The 21,685-nt window shown below is 36.5% G+C and overlaps 1 protein-coding gene across 1 annotated transcript in view; it reads left to right on the forward strand.

Annotated features, from left to right (window-relative positions):
* Nucleotides 1-5,212: 5,212 nt before the first annotated feature.
* The window catches only part of LOC129232738 (acidic mammalian chitinase-like), a gene marked incomplete at its 5' end in the record, with an annotated part of 40,621 nt that continues 24,148 nt past the window's right edge, over nt 5,213-21,685 (forward strand). Inside the window, 5 exons of the mRNA XM_054866849.1 lie at nt 5,213-5,504; nt 6,785-6,911; nt 7,435-7,544; nt 10,472-10,601; nt 11,753-11,920. Coding sequence (XP_054722824.1) covers nt 5,213-5,504; nt 6,785-6,911; nt 7,435-7,544; nt 10,472-10,601; nt 11,753-11,920 — 827 coding nt within the window. The remainder of the gene's footprint in view (nt 5,505-6,784; nt 6,912-7,434; nt 7,545-10,471; nt 10,602-11,752; nt 11,921-21,685) is intronic.

Consider the following 21,685-nt stretch of genomic DNA (forward strand, 5'->3'; position numbering starts at 1 on the left):
TCAAAATGTTATCTAGTGAATGAAATTTATTTGTCAGGTTCAGTGGCGGCGCGAGAGCAAAAGTAAACGTCGGCGATGCAGTTTTGCGAGGCCCTTTTAATCATAAAATATTGTGAGACAAATAATTGAATTCATAGAATTAGTTTTTGTACTAACTATTGGCACTTAGGATTCCCAATTCACTTAATTGCTGGGACAAAAACGTTTCGTGATTAGTAGCACAGTCAAAAAGAAGTTTTTTTCGTGGTGGGGGGAGGAGCCGGCACTTTGACTGTGAGAAAATTACCTGATAGAAAGGGGGGTCTGGGGGTTCTCCCCCGGAAAGATTTCGAAATTTGTAGTTTAAAAACGCCATTTTGGGCTTTCTTTGCTGATGTTAAGGTAAAAAAGGTACAGGGGGTCTCGGTGGAAATTTATAGAAATTGAAGCCTTAAAAATGCAATTATAGGCCATATTTATTGACTTTAGGGTCAGAGACTGTCCCAGATCGATTCTTAAAAAAAAAAAAAAAAAAAAGTCAAAATCAATTTCCTGCAAATTCTCGAAATTGAAGTTTCAAAAACGGAATTTTAGACAAACTTTGAAGATTTTACCGGAAGGAAGGGAGATCCCTCGAAAATTTTTGAAAATTATGGTCCTAAAAACTTAGGAATATTTCATATTCAGGAGCCATTCCACTTGAACTTTCTGTTAATGAAGTTTAAAAAGCCTAATTGCTTATGATATAAAAGAAAGGCGATATGGGGACCCTTGCCCGAATATTTTCTGAAATTCAATCCTTAAAAATGCGATTGTTTTGCCATATTTTGTAATATTACGCTCGGTAATTTTTGAAATTCAAGCTAAAAAAACGCAATTTTAAGCGATTTTTGACGTTGTTGAGCATTTGGGAGCTTTAAGCTGGAAATATCGCGAAGTTTAAGATCTGGAAACAAAATTTCAGTTGCTCCATAATGCTTTCGGTGTGTGTGTGTGTGGAGGGGGAAGAGTTCGGAGGAGCACCATTTTGGATATTTTCTTACTTTTAGATGAACTTAGGAAACAAAAGAAAAAAGAAAAGAACTGAAAAGAAGAGAAAAAAGAAAGGGGGGGGGGTATAGAGTTAGCTGATCAATTAGCTGTTGCCAATGAATATTTTTAATTCAGGCCCCGACAGAATTGGGCCAAACATTTGCTAAGGCTGACTCTGTGCAGTCTCTCCTGCACGCACTATTTTGATTACTTTTGCGTCTGTTATATTTAATGAGAGCTTCAATCGAAAACATGGAAATATCTTAAAACTTCTGAGAATTTTGCGAGGCCCTATCTGCGCGAGGCCGTCGGCAGTTGCCGACGTCGGCGACGCCTAGCGCCGCCACTGGTCAGGTTCTACTAAGAACTAAAGTGAAAATCATGGGATATACACTTGGGGTGGGGGATTGCGGTCTTGTCCCCGGGCTCTTGGTTTTAACGTAGATTTAGATTGCCAATAATTTTAATACGGTAGTTTATATGTATGTAAAGATGGTTATGACCAAACTCCCCTCCCCTCTCCACAGAAAGCAAGTTCTGGCCGCGCTTGTGCTTTATGGTATATGTGTGACCTGGCCTATGCTACATATTAACATGCCTTTAATAATAATATTCCACTGACTCACAACGTTTGCAAGTAAGAACAATTTATTTATCAGCTTCCAAGATTTAAAGTGAAAACGGAGAAATGTATTGGGAAAAGCAGTAAGATGTGCGTATTATTTTTCGTAAGTAAATATGTTCAACTAGAGTTTAACCGAAGCGATTACCTTCAAAAGGTTGATTTGGTTCCTCCAAGGGGCAATGAACATTCAAAACAAAAATTTAAATGATAGTTATAATAATAAACATAAGTAATAAACATAAATCATTATTTTTTCAATTTTTAAATTCTAATGATTTGTGCTTATTAATAAAAATAAACATCATAAATCATAAGAATTTAAAAATTGAAACAAAACAGCAAACATTAAAAGTGAAAACGTATGCAAAATCGATGGTCCAGAGTTTAGACAAAAAATCATGAGTTTAAAAAATAAATGAATTAAGTTCAGGAGGGCCATGCACATCCTCATATCTTGGACAAGCATACGAATAGTACTCAGGGCAGGTTCTGGATACCGGAACAAACCATTCTCTCTCTTCTTTTTTTTTTTCTTCAAGTTTAAACTGCCAAAGTTTTTTATTCTTCCAAATCCTAAATTTTATACCAAAAAAAAAAAAAAAAGGAAAAAAAAAAAGAAAAATGTTCTGCTGTCTTTGAAAATTACATTAATAATCTTAGTTTATTATCTCCCTTCAAAAATTAATTACTCTTGAAAAAAACATAAGAAATGTGTGTAACAATAAAAGGATAAAATTGGTACAGTATTTAGGTTTTAAATTAAAATTAAGTACAGTAAAAGCTGTGAAGTTGACCACCCTTGTAAGTTGACCTCTTTTGTCAGGAACGGAATTCGTCCTATCTTATATACTGAAGGAAAACCTCTGTAACTTGACCACCTGTCTATCTTGACAACTAATGTACGCCAAATTTGATTTGGAGTATTGTAAAAAACCCTTTGCAACTTGGTTTATTTTTTAAAACTTTCTTCAGTAAATTATTTTATATTCTTATTTATTAATTTATTATTATTGTATTATTACTAGTATTACTATTATTGTATTATTGATAGCTTTCCAAGAATGTTTTTAATGCTTTGATGACGGACTAGCATTTTACAAACTAAACAGCAGCATAAAGCTTATGCTGCTCTTTATTCTCCAAACTTGTTTTTCATTTGTTGTTCTATTTGAGATAGTTTTTTTTATACTTTGTTCAATAAAAATAGGTGTCAGTAGAAAAGTACAAAGTGTTTTCTTTCAGTTGCAATAGGTTGTGGCAATACTGAAATTGTGCTAAGGCCCGGATCTGTACATTTTGGGCCCTCTGCAACAAAATGGGTAGGGCATCTCCCTAGTGGCCAGCAGTGTCTTTTTGTAAAGTTAATAAGTAGTTTTTTTTAAATAACTACTTAATGCTAGTTTTTTTCTTTTTTCTTCAATTTCTAGGGCAGTTATCCCCATTGAGGAAGTAAGCACCCCGCACTGCGGGTACGCAGATATGGACTTGCTAAAGAGCCCTTCTGGCTTATTTCGGGTGCAAGTGATTAAGATATAGGACATTTTAATTTTGCCTTTATGAACTGAGAGAGTCGAGCTTGTTGCTCTTTGTGCTATAAGTGTTACATAAAAAGGCTTCAAAAAGAAAGTTAGTTGAACTTGAAATTAATAAAAAGTATGAAATATTAAAATGAATTGAAAAAGGAGAAAGTCAGAGAAAATTATCTGGCACATATGGAATTTCTAAAACTACGGTGTCTAATATAGTTTAAAAAATGGAAAAAGTAACAAAACTATTTGAATAGTATTTTTAATTATGGTTTTACTTTCAATAATGTTAAACAACGAAAGTTAGTTGAACAGAAAGAGTAATAAGGGTGAATTCCTCGAAAAATGAATACACGGTGCGAAAAATGACAAAAAATATTTAAAGAATCATTACTGCTCTTTATGAGTTGACCACCTGTAAGTTAACCACCAAAGTACTGCACCGCGAGTGGTCAACTTACACAGATTTCACTGTATGCAAAAAAAAAAAAAAAAACAACCTAATATCGAATCTAAATTGCTCTAAAATTTGCTTTTTCCAAGGAAAAAGGTAAGGGGGGCGACGTATGAAAAAATGTTGGAAATCAATGTTTTAAATATTTATACTGTTTGTACTTTTGTGAATTTTATCTTTGCTAAACGAAAATAGATGAATTGGACGGTGTTATACAAAAATGAGTTATCGAACAAAAATTTTCAAAAAAATAATGAGTTATTCACATAGGTTGGCAGATAAACTGATACACTACGGGGATACAAAGACGATTTAAGCCAAATTCTAAATTAATATGCCATCTATGAAGTTCAGCTTAGAAGTAAATTTACTTAAAAGTACTGCTTGGTAGAAGATGGGGCAGTTTCAAGCAGGGGCGGGGTAAACCATTTTTGTGTAACACCGTCAATTTGTTATAATTATAACCGATAGTTCAAGTTCTTATTATTTAAAGTGCTGATGACAAAAAAATAAAATAAAAATAAATAAAAATAAAAAAACACATGATGATTAAAAATATTAAACTTACCTAAAAAAGATTCTTGTCACCTTTGGATTTAAAACACATCCAATCCCATTGAGCAGTCAACACAGTGTATAACAAATGACTCGTTTTTTTCCTCGGAAACGAAATTGAGAAGATCTCAAAATTATCTAATTGGTTGAGAAAGTCATGGATCTATCTATTGCAAAGTGCTGGGAAACAACAAAAAAACGAAGGATGAAAAAGAAAAAAAAAAGCTTTTTAGCAGACGTTTTGCTCCTATACATTCTATTCTTAGGATGGCTCCTATCTCTTATTTCATTAGGACAAAAAGGTTCAATGTAATCTTTTCCCAGACAGTCTCAGATCGTCTCAGATGGCCACAAAAAAGATCCCCACCCCCAATAAAACTCCTTACCAGAATTCCAGGAAACATCAATTCCGAACAGATACGAGAGACACTCATGGACCCTGAAGGCTTCGCTTCAGACGAAGACCACCCAACAAAGACATTGTTTCGTTTTCCCTACGTAACAAGACACAGTAATAGTTAGGCAAGAACAGAGTAACGTCCTGAGAGTGATCGTTGGAAAAGGAGCGGCTGTCCTCCTCTCCCTATCCCCCCCCCCACCCAAAAAAGAGCAGTTCTGGCTGCAGCCCTCGACACAAGAACGGCCGGCCTAGCTAAGAACTTTCTTTTTTAAATAAAATTGAGGAAAACGGTACGTACACATTGAATGCACAGAAAACGGCCCGAGTTAAGGACGGCCCATGTGGAATTTTCCACATCTCACACGTGGCCAGTCCGCCCCTGGTACACAGTAATAAACTAATTGCTAAAATTTACAGCGTGTTCCCAGCTACTTACGATAAAGGGTGATCAAAAAACCTTTTTGGTTTCTTAAATTTATTGTTAGCCTCCTAAATGCGTGGGTGATATACTTTTCGTTGAAATTTATGTGTGAACTTTTACAAAAGAGGCGACTTTTTCTTTGCTTGGTTTTCTTCTTTAGCAAGGAATTTATTTTCGATTGCATTGAAATGAACAACTTTTCCCTTCCTTTTTTTTATAGAGGACAGGGCGAGTAGCCAACAGACTGTTTGCTACTACAAGGCAGAAAGAAATGTAACGGGCAAGCTTCAGCCCGAAGATATCGATACGAGCTTATGCACCCACTTGATTGTAGGGTACGCTGAAGTACGCGAAGACTTTCTTCTCCCTCGTACTACCTACGATTTGGATTGCTTCAACAGGACGTCTGCTCTCAAGAAGAAGAACACCAAAATGAAAGCGATGCTGTCCATCGGAGACAAATCGAAAGGAGGATTCTCAAAAATGGTGACATCTAGTGAGAAAAGAGAGAGGTAAGTTAGATAGGACTTGGACAGTTTTTTTTTTTTTTTTTTTTTTGTCCCTGTATGTTATAACGTGTTGGTGATTAGTGATTACTCTTCGCAGTTTCAATTTCGTCTGCAACGAATAAACCTAAACTCTTTAAGATCGGCTCCGGAGGATTCATTTTGTCTTGCCTCAGCAAGTGATGCAAGTCTAGCCTACGCAGGAACATGTATTGATAGCTGCTAATGTTGGTTACTTGCGGGCACGTATTTTCCGCAAGAAATCGGAAGGGAGAGAAAATAATTATCATAGCTTAACATTTCCCCTTCCTTTTTATGCAAGTTTCTGTAAACAAATGTCATTGTTCTTGGTTTTCGCAATGTTACATGCAATTTTTCATCGTTAGAAATGATATACAAAACAGGACAAATAAAGCACGAAATTCGCAAATAACTGCATATATGTGCTTTGGTGTTTCAAAGAACCTCGAAATGCATACACAATTATTTGCAATATTGCGTTTCATTAAAGTTAAAGTTCAGTGTTCTTATTTTCAGCGCAAAACTATTTATTTACTTTCTATCTATTCCCGTTGTTTTAGAAAATCCCACATTAGTTTAAGCCACATTGTTGTTTTCCAACTATACCGTAATTTGGTATGAAGTCCGTCTTCCACAGTATACACATGATGGACCCGTTCATAGGGTAGGCAACCATTCACAGCACGACAACACATTCACACAAAGGAAGCACAAGGACAGGAGAGAGAAAGTAGATCATCCATGTCCGAACCGGAACCACCCCATCGCAGTCAGACTCCTCTGACCACTAGACAGGGCGGGCAGCATGTTGAAGCCATCTAAAATGCAAAGTGAAATCAACACCTTATAAAACATCTAAAAAAATGGCATTTTCATGTGCAATCGATCATTTATTAAGCGTGTTTTATCAAAACTCTTTGTCTATCTTTAATCCATTCAGCCGTCATTCAAAGATTAATCTTCATGAAAACTTCCAAGAAAAGAATTATAAAGATAGGAATTAAACTGTTTTAAAAATAGTTTTTACTTCATTAGTCAACAAAATAATTTAAAGAGTGGTGAACTTTTTCTTATTTTTCCAGTTTTAAAATAATTGACTTAGTAAGACTTATTTAATTTTGTATTATTTCAATTTTGATAATACACCAGGAGTATAGTTTTACATTGAATTCCATTTTAGAAATTAACTTTGTAACCTTATATTAAGATATTAAATAATTCTTAAAATTCTAGACAAATTGTTCAATATATTTTCGTTTTTCCAGATTCATCTTCTCTTTACTGCATTTTCTGGATAAATATAACTTCGACGGAGTGGATTTTGACTGGGAATTTCCTGCGTGGAACGGAGGGAATAAACTCGAAAGGTTTCACTTTGTGCTTCTGCTAAAGGTAAACTCATTGCATTTCTCATTTCTCCTGAGGTAAAAAGAGAAAGATTCTCTCCCTAAAAGACTTTTAAGAGAAGCAGTCATAAATTTTCATGCTTTGAAGGGTTATGAAGTAGTTGTAAGTGAGACCGAGTGGTCACATTTGCTCGTGAGTAGCACAAGTATTTTGTTCATTAAACGTTGAATATTTTCCAACATTTAAGAGTACAGTGAAACCTGCGTAAGTTGACCACTTGCGAGGCACTACTTGAGTGTTCAGCTTAATCAGGTGGTCAACTTATAGAGGTTGATTTAAATATATAGGACGAATTCTGGGCGGTCATTCCAAGCTCCTGATCTTGTGAGATCGAGATTCTCGCTCACGTGATTGGTTGTGACGTAGAAATGTCGCAAAGTAGTATTCTAACCTAAAACGATCAACTTACAAGGGTGGTCAACTTTACAGGTTTTACTGTACTAGTTTAGATAGTTAAAAATGTCCTAAAATAGAGAAATGCTTTATGGTATTCATTGTTTCCCCTCAGGAACTGCGGTTTGTCCTTGAAAGGGTGAAAAAAAAGTTTTTAGTAAGCCTTGCTGTTGCTGCCCACGTTGGTATCATAGATACGTCTTACGATGTACCTGAAATAGCGAAGTAAGTAATGGTCGAAATTTGCTCTCTTTCTGATATTAGTATGTTCTTCCTAGAAATTTCGGCAGCATAGTTGCAAGAAGAAACTTCCGAATTATTTGACTCCCTAACTGTAGCTCCTTTCTGATAAGGGCAGTTGCTGTAATTCTTCAAGGATTTTTTACCGAAGACAATCCAAAATCATTGAAGCTTCTTTGGTAATACTCTACTCAAACCCACTGGACAAAGTTGCATAAAGTTAGGGACTCGTTCTTAATTTTGAAGTGCACCAAGTATGAACCTAATCTGCAATTGAAGACGAACAGACAAAATTCAGGGCCAAAAATGTCCCTAATTTCTTGTTTCTCATACTACTGTTTGTTTGATTACCATTGCTTTTCTGCCAGAAAAAAAAATCGATGCTTCAAGAAGGAGTTGTCAGAATAAAACGAAATTTTGCACACGTAAGAGACAGCAGTGATGTAAGAAAGTGATTACAAAACAAAAGCAAAATGATCATTTATTGCAGCAAAAATCACAAATGAATGGAGGAATTAGTACCCAGCTAGACCACCTCTTGCGGACAAAAAGACGAGGTAATACTGGCGAGCTATGAAAGTCTCATACGATGTCCTACGTTACATTTTTATACAGTTACTGTAAACACAAATCTAATTCGATCAAACTCGAAGGCTGTCCAACTTACAATCCCAAGTAATCCCCGATATGCCCAATCTGTAATAAATCAGTGAATCAAGCAGGTCAGAGGAGATGATAATCTAGTGGAAGAGATCCCAAGTCACCCTTGCTGTGTGTGACGAGTAGTGTCCTGTTGAAAAATTGTTTCTGGAGGCCCTGCATGAGGCCCAACACATGTGGTTGAGCCATGTCACGAACGTACCGTTGGGTTGCCGTGTTGTTGTGAATCAATAGTAGGGATAACCGTTTATCGTACACTGTAGCAACCCATAACATCACCAAAGCTGTGGGTGCGATGTGTCGTGGAAAAGCAAAAGTGTTATTGAGGCGTTCATCATGGGGCCTCCACACACCATATCATTGCCCAAATTAAATCTTGATTCGCCGCAGAAGACAGTCTGGTTCCATTTGGTTGGAATCCATTGCCCTCGAAAGCGATACAACTACAAACGGAGCCAACAGGGCGAATTCTCTAATCGATCTTCGTTTTCAGCAGCACACCACATCTGCAGCTGGAGAGATGTTACGAGGTGCTGTCGCATACGAAAATCAGTCATCCCTAATATGGATCCGCAACACCATGAAAGTCCAGTGGTACGTTCGTGATATGCCTCAGTTACATGAACTCTGATCAAAGATCTCTCAGGAGCTATTTTTCAACAGGACAATACTCCGTTACACACAGCAAGGGTGTCACACAACTTCCTCAATGAGATTATCACCTTCCCTAACCTGCTTGATTCCCTAATTTGTCACAGATTTAGCATATCTGGTATAACTTGAAATCAGGTTCTTCGCCAAGGGGGTAGGGGGTGTAGCATCCCCTCTCCCAATTTTTCAGTAATGGGGCCGCCAATTTCATTGTTGTGATGAAAACTAAAGCAAAAGGAAAATTTTCGTGGTCTTAAAAAAATAATAATATGCTAAAATTACTTAATATGGCAGTTTCTTAACTTCTCCTCTCCCTCCCGTGGGAGATCCAGCACCGGTGATTTTTCCGAATTGAAGCTCTAATACGAGTTAATGATGTTAAGGAATGGAATGAGGTTTAAATCTCCCCGCCCCCCTCCCGGAAAATTTTTGGAATTGGAGTTTCAAAAAGGCAATTTTAGACGATCCTTGGCGATGTTAGGAGGAGGCGTTTGGAAGTGTTCCTCGGGAATTTCGCAAAATTTAAGTCTTAAAAGACGCAATGTAGACATCTCAGGTAGCTTTAGATTTTGTTCAGCTACTTTCCTCCGGTAGTTTTTCAAAACAGAAACTTCAAAAAGCACAATTTTAGACGACCTTCGATGATGTTAGAGAGAGGGTGTTTCGAAACATTTCCCTGGAATTATTACGAAATTGAAGATCTAAAACGCAATTTTTTGAATACCCCTTTCAACGAAAAAGAATAGGTTTTAGGTACTCCTTGGCTAAATCTCTATATTTTAGTTGTCTTTAGATAAAAATGCTATGGCTGCCCCCCCCCCTTCCCCCAATGTGTAATCAGGTACGCAGTAAGAGGTCAGTTTAAAAATCAATCGCTCCCTCCTTGAAATATTTCTGGATCCGTTCTTGCTGATCACTAAGCTGTGTATGCCACTATTTAATTAATTCCATTCATATTCGCATTTTGCACTCAGTATCCCCAAATATTAACACTCAAAATTTTTAGTGCTGCTTTTATACTAATAATTAAAAGCGTCGTGGCCCCCCGTAGGAGGTTTGTAGTTCCCCTAAATTTCACTTCCACTCCGTGGCCCCTCTATATTTTAATGTGGCTCCGTTGAGAAAAATTAGTTTAGACTATAGAAATGCATTTAAATAACAAGTGAAACAAACACGAAAACCAGATAGCTCTTATCACACAAACGAAAGAACGATGAAATTTATCGAGAACTCGCTTTAAAAAAATTAGAATAAAGATTTATAATGAACTTGATCATAAAAATATCCAAACAAAAAATATAGTGAGCAATCATTTAACTCTGAGCTAAATCTTAAAAAAAAGGGGGGGGGGAGGAGGCACCTTTACGTAATTTTAAATGAATATAAGGAGTAAATTAAGCCTTGAGTTGTGCTCGGGTTTTTTTTTTTTTTTTTTTTTAATTACCTCCCTCTTCCGTTAAACGGGCATTTCGCTTAAAATATTAACTGTTGCAAAGGTGTGGGTTGAAATCCCTGGGCACAGTTACAATTTGTATACCATAGAAAATAAACATGTATATCGACTAGTTTTCTGATCAAACTAATGTGCTCTCCTCTTTCAGAGCTGTGGACTTCGTGAACCTCATGTCTTATGACTTCCAGATGTTCAGCAAGGAATACCCTTTCACAGCGCACCAAAGTCCTCTTTTCTCCAGAAACAGCGAAAGAAAGCACAATTATTTTAACAACGTGGTGAGTTTTTGAGATTATTGTCCTAATTATTGTGATATTGCGAGCATCAAAAGAAATTTTAATTGACGAACACTAACTACAGTTTACCCAGACATTTACCAATCAAACATTGAACTCATTCTCCTTTTTCAAAAATATTTATCCGAAGGGGTAAGTATGGCAATCATGATAAATAGACCCCTTTCCCGCTTTTATCGGGAGATTAACAGAAATGTTTGGGGAGGAAGAGAAAGGTGGGTATTTGTACTGATTTATTCCTGCAGAAGATATACTAATATTAGTACAATTGATTAGAGAACATCTTGGTTTTGCATAAAAAGTGGAGTTCAAGGTAGTACAGTAGAGTCCTGGTTATCCACCATAAACGAACCGTCGGATAATAGGGAGGTTTTACAGCAATAAAGAAATAGAAATGCTAAAATAAACTTAAGAATCAATATAATGATATTGATTCAAGATCAGGAAATGTAATTGGGAGAGTTGAGGATGAGGGGGAAAAGAACTAGTGGTCTTGATGATGTATCTCTCTTTTTTTAGGCCAAGTTTCGCCATCTCTGAAACCTCATAAAGCCGACAACCCTGACCTCTTGCTGCTCAACGTATGTAATAGTTATATCAAATTTTGAACCCCTTCTTTGTGAGCTGCTTTATGGAGATCAACAGTCTCAAATTCTGAAAGTCACTTTCCTGCTTCAACCAAAGATGCATAGTACTCACATCGAGAGATACGTTGCTATGAAGGAAAAATATTTTCCTGGTTTTCATCCAGTTTTCTTTCAACGATTCTTCCGTCCTTGCCCAACAGCTAATTCCATGACCTCGTAATCATTTGTACCATGATATTGTCCCAGGAACACGCGAATTAATAGACTACATTTTTAGTTTCATGATTTTCAACTTCTGAATCAAGTCTTCGTCAAAAAATTGCCCGAAAATAATAAATGTAAATGTCCCTGGTACGGTGGATAACACGATATGGCAGGTAACTGAATGGTGGATAGCCGGGACTCTACTGTAACAAGTTCTTTCTTTTTTTTTTCCCTGTCATTTGGCCATAAATTGTCAGTGATGAATTTATTTGTACTCTTTATGTTATTAAATAGTATTAATTTAATGATATAAGTTGCATGTTGTTTTTCCTAACGTTTCAGGCATGGGCTGCGAGTTTTTGGGAAGCTCGAGGAATGCCTAGGAAGAAAATAATGGTAGGAATACCAATGCATGCACGAACATATCATCTGGAAAATCCAAAAAAGCATAGTTTGGATGCTCCAGCCACCGGACCAGGGCTAGGAAAGGGCAAACTTTCTTTCTCTCAGGTAGGCTTAAGGATTCATTTGTATTTTTAATTATTTTTTTCTCAATTTCTTATATTGGTCGCTGGTCGCTTGCGGGGATCAGCTGGTGAGAGCAATGATGAATTCAGCAGAAAGACTATGGGGCTACAGCAACCACCCCTCCTCTTTTTTTGCCAGAGTACCTGATCTCCGAACGTCCTCTAAGATTATCTTAAGCTTTGGTTTAGAGGCTGCAATCTCTACAAATTTCTGCAAAAGAGTCCTGAATTCCTTCCATCTAACATCATCGAAAAATTGTCTTAAATTTCATTTTTGGAACTTCAATTCCGAATAATTTCTGTGAGAGATTCTCAAAATCCCAACCCTCATCCTGAAAAGTGTTCTGTATTTATCTTTTTAAGACTTAATTTTAGAAATATTCCCAGGAAGAGTCCAGAACTCCTTCCTGTCCTTTAAATTAGTCAAAAATAGCCAAGAAATCGGTTTTTAGAATTTCAATTTCAAAACAAATTCCAGGGGAGTGCCTGCTGATCCTCTTCACATAGTTAAAGATCATGTGAACTCTAGTTCTTAGAGCTTAAATTTCAAAAAAAAAATCCGGTTGAGGGTTTCCGAACATTTCCCCTTGTCATCAAAGATAACCTATCATTCTGTTTGGACTTAAATTTCAAAAAAGTTCCTTTGGAGTACCGGGGCGGGCTACCTTGGCGCGGATTTGAAACTTTTTTCATTCTTTTCTCAAAAATTTTGGAACTACTCATGTTTTCAAGCTGTGGAAACTTGTTTTACGCAGCTAGATATCTCTTAATTTCATTTTTGAATAGTGATCAGTTTATTTCCAAGTATTTTTACCCTTTATAAGTGTTTTTTATATGGGCCAATGTTACCTTCGCGTTTGGGTTACTTCGGCCCAAAACGATTTTCTCTATTTAAAATCACTGTAGAACTAACTAGAATTAAAGAAATGCGTGTGTTCATACGAAAAACTATTTATTTGAATGAAAAATACATTTCAAAAGAAGTTTGAGTCACAAATATTTGTTATAAGGAAAATTATTATTACCAGTTGACCCGTGCGGAACTCCGCACTCTGCTTTGAATCGTTTTATGAGGAATTCCACTCTTTCAAAATTTCAAACAAGGAACATTATGAAGAAGAATAAAAAAGTAAACGAATGTTGACGCAAAAGAAGACATGCATTTTGAAGACATCACTAACAAAGCCTCGTTAAATACAATGTTGGTAGTCATAATGTGATCTTCGCACACTTTTCAGATGTACGTATTTTCAATGCAAACATAAATATATCATTAAAAAGTGCGAAAAAGCAGTAATTGTGCATGTGAAAAAACGGGTTGTAGCAAATACAATCCAACTTATGTGAGATTCTGCCGGAAAAAAGAAACATTAAAACGATATTTATTGGCATGGATTTGAACTGATGCCATTATGATGAACAGCACGACACTTAAACCAACCGAACAAATGCACCTTCGATTTCGAATGCTATTCATTGAAGCTAATTCCAATAAAAAACAGCAAAACGTTTTTTGACTAAAAAAAAACGATCATGGTTCTATGTTTTGACATTAGCCTGCATGATACGTTTAAAAATTATTCGTAAAGCATGGAGTTTTATTAAGGAGTAAGGAAGATCTCGCGTAGCGATTGGAACAAACAGGCTAGAGAAATAAAAAATGAGATTGAAAGGAAGTGGTTTTTATTTTTTTAAATTGATACAATTTCCAACAGCAAGCTGCTTTAAATGTTGCGGATTGGATTTCCTTTGAATCGAACAGTCAAAATTCAAAACCAAAACCAGTTGAACTGAGTACGTTTTTTAAGTGTAAATTTTTTAAACGTAGACGAAATGTAATTCGGTGTTTATTTTTCGCCGAAAGCAAAAGAGAAGAAAATGATTTCTTACTTATGAAGTTGATAGTAATGGTAGTGTGAAACAAACTCGAACAAAAGAAAAATACAGGTGTAAAAATAGGAGTAATCGAACTTAATGACTTGTACAAGACTCAATTGATTCACATAGATTGCTTTACTGTCTCACACTCTTTTGTTCAAACCAACTAAATGAGTGGGAAAATTGAATGCACATGGATACCTCCTTTAGATGGGGTCTTAATTACCGGATATTGGCCATGAAACTATTCCATCTGGGGTCTTTAACTCTGCAATCAAACTGCATTGATAGTTGAAGTTCTGTACTTGACTTGCATGCAAGTAAACTACAAATTTTACTATGGCGAATGAAAGAAAAATAACATTGGGACGAAATACTGAAAAGATGAAACAGGAAAGGTATCATAGTTTTTATGTGTCTTTGTTAAAATGGTTATTTGATATTTTTGGCCTCGATGCTGCTCGTGCCTAGGGTATTATTCTTTCAGACCCGGATCTATAAATTTTGGGCCCCTCTGTAACAAAATATTTGGGGTCCCTCCCCAGAGACCAACAAGAACACTGTATACTTGAAATGTTAATAGGTCATAGTGCTATTTCCCCCCCCCCCCCCCCCCCCCCCCCCCCCCCACGCACAGCGGGTACGCAGATCTTGGTCTGATAATATTACAGCGTAGAATACTCAGACATGAATTTTTTTCTCTCCAACAGTTAAGAGATTTATGACGTTTTTTGATTTCCACAGAAATAACGCATACTACGTTATAGAAAAGGCATACTGCGATATAAGAAAGGCATACTGCGTTCATTTACCGCTTTTGATTCTTACAATAATGCCATAATAACTGAGATAATGAGACTAGTACTTAAGAAATTTTTTGGAACTCCTCATTTTTATTATTTTTATTTCTTTATAATTCTAAAATTTAGCGTATCATAGACTTTCATGGCGCAGACTACGCCACTAAAATTTTTAGGGGAGAAATTTAAAAATGTTTTGGCTTCTCTTTTTTTCGTATGTGTGGGTAAAGGAGGAGGGGGTATCCATAAGGTACGGGAGCTCCGCATCATTTGAGGGGGTACCATTGCTTTTTGGAACGATCGGCGCCTTTTGTTTTTTTCAACAATTTTTCTGAAAGCTCCCCCTTTATTTATTTATTTTTTTTTTTTTTTCAGTTTTCGGTAAAGCTCCAGGAGAGCTTGCGGGCCTCACTCTTCCCAACATCATCGTAAATCGTCTAAAGTGGAGGGTTTTTTTTTTACTTCTAATTTGTGAAATTTTCCTATAGGGAAGCCCTTAGCCCTGAACTCCATTCCTTTTCCTAAATTTGTCAAAGATGGCCTAATTGCGTATTCCGGACTTTATTGTCGAAAAAATTTCTATGGAGAATAAGGAACCACATCCACTAACGTAACCAATTGTGACATTCAATCGAGTATTTACAATTTCATTTCCTTTTCAGAAAATTCCTCTGTAGAGTGTTTGAAACCCCTGACCTTATAATCGAAGATCCTCTAAACTTCGAATTTTGCAATTTAATCTTCTTTCTGAGACTAAGTCCCCTTTTCCCCCGTAAGGCTTAAAACTGCAGAGATTTAAATCTATTTTTCAAAAATTTTCCCGGGGGAGACACCTTCGGACTTCCTACAGCTAGGTTTGTCCCGCTATCAGAACCCTCATCCCCCTCCCCCTACAAGGTCAATCAAAAGAAACGATTTCAGTTATCACATTAATTTTTATATTCAAATGTAAACTATAGTTTTGCTACTTCCAAGTCAAAACAAAAAGTAAAAGATAGTTTTTGAGCAAATAATTTTCAAACATTTTCGGGTCGAGGGCCCCTTTCCAGTACCTAGCCGACCACCTCAGATTAGCCATTCCGGGCTTGGCGGTTAACTATACTTACATTTACGACGTAAGTGCAGCCCGCCCAGTCTGTTTCCAGATGATAGTCCTCGTGAATGGGCGAACATCAAGCATAACAGAGGTCGGAAATACTTCATCACTCCCCGGCCAAAGCCATCAACACCACACTGGAGAGACATCAAGTGTTCTGTTCAGTAGCGGATATTAGGGGGGGGGGAAGCGCCCGGGGCCCTCTTTTAAAAAAATTTAATGAAACTATTTCATTTTTAAATGACTTAAAAGAACACACAAGACACAAATCTTATTTCATTAAAAGCATTTTTGTTTGCTGGAGTAGGGCCGTGGCAGCCCGATCGGTAGAGTGTCGGATTCGGGGCCGGAGGGTCCTGAGTTCGAACCTCGATGGTCGAAGATCCACCGTCGTCATTAAAGGGGATTGGGCGACGTTAAATATGCTTGTGGTCTCAGTGTCCTCCAAGTGAAACGATACCTCTGGGTGTGCTAGCACCAGGTAGCTATTAGCTCCTGGTCTAGTTCTAAATTCTCATTAACTATTCGATCCGGTGATGGTGCTGCCATCTATCGGTATAAAAAAAATAATGGAGGCAAGGCACTTAGTATGCAGTCCTCAACATAAATATAGTTGTAGTCATGATTAAGGTGAAAAAACAACGTAAATAAAGCATAAATATTCGAGAAAATACAGCATATAGCTATTTCAAGGCTACAATGGAGCCTCTTCATCAGTGCAAAAAGCTCACCAACACAACCAGAAGTTGCGAGATGACAAAAACCAGGTGGACACCGGTATTTATACCAAAGAGGGCCAACCAATAAGAATACAGGAACATGACATCAAATAACCAATCAGCGAACAGCATGTACACTCCGGGCTCAAAGCAAGGCAAGAGACAACCAATCACGGCCAAGCCAGGAGACAAAAGGAGTGCGAGACACCAAAGAAAACAGGAAAGGCATTTATAGAAATTGCTTCCAAATATCATGAAAAAATGGAGTGCTGGAAAAATCATTGACAAGAGAATGAGAATTTTTCCAAGTATGGTAAGCTTCCCAGAAATCGAGGTCATAAACCGAAGAACATTTACAAATAATCTTTGCAGATGAAAAATCAAAACAGTGACCAGAAGTCCAACAATGCTGATGTTTAACATAGTTTTCGTGCTCTTTCAGACGGTGCTTGAGAGCACGTTTAGTCTGTCCAACGTAGGCAAGTCCACACTTGCAGGAGATGCTATAAATACCCCAGTTGCTATGGCAATCAATGGGGTCCTTTAAGTTTGTAAATTTTATCTTATTAACTGTAGAAAAAGCTATATCGAAACCAAATTTCTTCAAAATCTTTGCAATTTGATGACTAACTTTTGGATAATAAGGCAAAGCAATAGTATACGAAGCATTAGAAGCAGAAACCTTTTCAGAATGAGAAGGCTTAATTAACTTATTATAAATTGAATCAATGATGCTAGGAGAATAACCACGATCGAAAGCCACTGCTTTAAGATAAGAAAGCTCAGCATTTAAAGAATTGGAGGAAGAACAGATGTTCAAAGCACGGAACACAAAAGCCTTGAATGAGGCCAACGTTTGGTTTGGAGGATGAGAAGAACATTTGTGAGGAGGTAGTGTAACAGCAGAAGGCTTACGAAACACCGAAGTCATAAATTCATTATTACTTTTAGTAAAAAAGACGTCCAAAAATGCAAGAGAACTATCAGTTTCCATTTCAATAGTGAATTGGATGCAAGGATCAATAGAATTTAGAGTAGAAAGTAAAAGTTCATTATCAACATGGTTTTGGCCAAGCAAAACAAAGCAATCGTCAACGTAACGAACATAGAACGGAAACGTTATGGTTTCAAAAAGTTTATTCTCAAAATAGTGCATATAAATGTCACTTAAAATAAGACTCAAAGGATTACCCATTGCTTAACCTTCAGACATTTGAAGGTAAGTACCATTGAACACAAAAGTATTCTACTCAAGACAAACACGAGTAAGTGAAACAAGTTCCTCAATCTCAAAACTAGAAAAATGATGCTCTTGGAGTCTCAATTTAAGACAATCCAATGCCCCAATAACCGGTACATTAGTGAAAAGTGATTTCACGTCAAAAGAAGCCATCGTTAAATCATGAGGCTTAAAATAACGGAACTTCTGAACAAAATGAACAGAATTTCTGACAGTAAAAGAGTTGCTAACCAAAAGAGAAGAGAAGATAGAAACTAAATACTTAGCAAGTTTATATGAAGCAGTACCAATGTTTGAAACAATAGGCCTAAGAGGAATGTCGGGTTTATGGACCTTTGGTAGAGCATAAAACCTGGCACAATGTGCAACAGAAGGAGTTAAAGACCTTTTTGAAGACTCACTGATGATAGGAGAAGATTTCACAACATTTTTAATAAGATTAACCTCTCTAATACTAGGGTCTTTGTGAAGTGTCACATAAGGACCAACCGCAATGAGCTCATTACATTTATCTAAATATGAACTTTTGTCAAGAATAACAATTTGGCCACCTTTATCAGCCTTAGTAACAACTAGATCAGGATCAGAACACAAACTTTTGATGGAAGAATTAGTATGCTTGCTAAAAGTATTTGAAGTCAATTTGGAATTGAAATCCACAGTATTGGCAATGATATGCCTAATAGAGTCGTTTTGAGAAGCAGTGAGAGCACTAAATCTAAAGGCTTTCTCAATTGGAGCAACCAACTTAGGAAAAGAAGGTTTTGAACCAGAAGCAAAATTGTTATTAAGTTTGAGAGCATTAAGCTGATCAGAAGTCAAGTGTTTGGAAGAAAGATTAAGAACAGCATTCTGATTCACCTGAGGGAAAACATCAGTTCTTAATCTTTCTTCCAAACACTTGCTGAGCTTTCTTATCTCAAAGCAGTGGCTTTCGATCGTGGTTATTCTCCTAGCATCAATGATTCAATTTATAATAAGTTAATTAAGCCTTCTCATTCTGAAAAGGTTTCTGCTTCTAATGCTTCGTATACTATTGTTTTGCCTTGTTATCTAAAAGTTAGTCATCAAGTTGCAAAGATTTTGAAGAAATTTGGTTTCGATATAGCTTTTTCTCCAGTTAATAAGATAAAATTTACAAACTTAAAGGACCCCATTGATTGCCATAGCAACTGGGGTATTTATAGCATCTCCTGCAAGTGTGGACTTGCCTACGTTGGACAGACTAAGCGTGCTCTCAAGCACCGTCTGAAAGAGCACGAAAACTATGTTAAACATAAAGAACTTGCTCGTTCTTCCATCGCTCAGCATTGTTGGACTTCTGGTCACTGTTTTGATTTTTCATCTGCAAAGATTATTTGTAAATGTTCTTCAGTTTATGACCTCGATTTCTGGGAAGCTTACCATATTTGGAAAAATTCTCATTCTCTTGTCAATGATTTTTCCAGCACTCCATTTTTTCATGATATTTGGAAGCAATTTCTATAATTGCCTTTCCTGTTTTCTTTGGTGTCTCGCACTCCTTTTGTCTCCTGGCTTCTGATTGGTTGTCTCTTGCCTTGCTTTGAGCCCGGAGTGTAGATGCTGTTCGCTGATTGGTTATTTGATGTCATGTTCCTGTATTCTTAGTGGTTGGCGTTCTTTGGTATAAATACCGGTGTCCACCTGGTTTTTGTCAGTTCTCTCGCAACTTCTGGTTGTGTTGGTGAGCTTTTTGCACTGATGAAGAGGCTCCATTGTAGCCTTGAAATAGCTATATGCTGTATTTTCTCGAATATTTGTGCTTTATTTACGTTGTTTTTTCACCTTAATCATATTGTAGCACAAAGCTTATATGATAATTTTCCATAGTTGTAGTCAGTTGTGACTCGGAATCCGTTTGCTGGAGTCAGAGACTATAGCGGCAGAAGACATTGAAGTCACTGGTTTCGAATTCAAAGGAACGTATTATCGTAGTTCGTCTATTAATTCTTCTTTTATGGAATCAGCAAGGGTGCCCATATGGGGGGGGGGGCAAGTGGGGACTCAAGTCCCCCCCCCTTGAAATTATAACTTCCTTGCTTTTAGTATTTTTTTTCTTTGCAAAAATGTAAAAACATTTCTTCTCCAGCAATTAATGAGTAAGTCATTAAAAATGTCAAATTTTAATAACTCTAACCTGTACTGAAATCGGTTTCTACGGGGAAAACATCCTACTAAACCATGGGGAAAATAACTGAGCCCCCCCCCCCCCTTTAAATTTTGCATATGGGCGCCCTTGGGAATCGGTAATTGATATTTTCGAAAAAATGCGTGGAAACGTGACTAGAAAAGTCATTGCGATTCAGGAAGCTGTTTGCGAAATAATACATTTTTCAGCTCATGAAAAATGCATAATGAAATAAATAATTAATAGAAATTGGCAAAACCATAATATTAATAGAGATGGCATGTATGTACTTTAATTTTTTTAAGAACAAATCAGCAACTGCTTTGAAATAGTTAAATACATTATGAAGCTATGATTTTTTATTTACATAATATTTTATAGTTAAAATATAAATTAATTTATAAAACCTCAAATAATGTATGGGTTTATTTAATAACAATGTTTTCTTGTTGTAATCAACATGCAGGGGTGTCCACCTCGGGGGGGGGGGGGCATGGCGCAGACTGCGCCATTGAAATTTTTAGGGGGAGAGGTTGCTTTAAGAGGTATTTTTCTCTTTTAAGGCCGGGGGGGGTTCTTGCGTTTGGGGGTCTTTGCAATTTTTAGGGGGTTGCGCCCTTGCTCGAAGGGGGGGGGGGCAATCTGCATCATGAACATTTTCTTAATTAAAATCGCTCATTTCACAGCATCTCGGTGAAATTATATAGATCTCGGAAACGGCTCTAACGATTTGGATGAAATTTTGGATTTAATTGTAGTTTAGCATTCTAAGTCATCCAAATCAGTGTTTTTTCTGTAAAAATGCGATTTTTTACAAAAAAACGTTTTTTTAAAACAAAGTCTAATTGCGTTAAGCCTTGAAGTAAATTGTGAATTGACGCATCAGGCAGACGATTTGCAACCATAACAATGAAAATTTGTCTCTTCTCGCTTTAAAATTTCAAACTTGCTTAGGGTTGCCAGGTTTGGCTGATATTGGCCATTTTGGCTTATTTCAAATACACTTGGCTGAAAACAAATTCAAAAGCATTAAGTAAGTCGATGTAAGGTTTTTTTTTTTTTTTTGTTTAAGTGAAACTATTGCTTGACCGTCCTATTTTATTTTATTTATTTATTTTCTTTTTACACTTCAAATAGTTTAACATGTTTTTTTAAATCACGCATATAAATTTTATTTCGAAGAAACGTATGTATTGAGACTCTTTATGTTTTGTTAAGACAGTTGTTATCATTTGTTGGAATAATTTGCGGATTATAAGTTTTGATGGATATCATGCTGTATGTAGCATTTTCTGGCGTAAAGTGACCAACTACACTAAAAGTACTTATTCAAAAAGATAATCTCGATTGGGATATAATCGTGAAACGCATCATAGTATGAAAGGAAGTATTAGGTTAAAAATCGATTTCACCATAGCAAAACTGGCTCCAAGGTCAAAATATTTTAATTACTGACAAGAAAATTGTATACTGGACACAAATGTATCAGATATTTTAAAGCAAAATGTTGATTTAATTGCATTCAGAATCTTCTTTGCTTGGTAATTTAGTGTTAAAAAAGGTAGTGCTTAATATTTCGTTAACGTGAAGCGTTAACGTATTTGGAAAAGTATTGAACCTTAAAAAAACACGAGTTGACAAAAAATAATTCTTTTAAAGCCGAGCGAGGCTCGGTCGTCCAGGTACTGTCTTAAAAGTAAGTTAATTGGCCTTAAGGGACGCAGAAAAAAAAATAAATAAAATAAGGTTATGAAAACTTTGTTATGAAGCATTGAAAATCGGAGGAGGGGGAGCGTTTTAATTTCTTGGGCCCCCTCCAAAAATTATTTCTGTATCCGCCCCTGGCTGTGTTGATGCATGGCCCCA

This window comes from Uloborus diversus, unplaced genomic scaffold (assembly GCF_026930045.1).
Source record: "Uloborus diversus isolate 005 unplaced genomic scaffold, Udiv.v.3.1 scaffold_1350, whole genome shotgun sequence".
Taxonomy (NCBI): Eukaryota; Metazoa; Arthropoda; class Arachnida; order Araneae; family Uloboridae; genus Uloborus; species Uloborus diversus.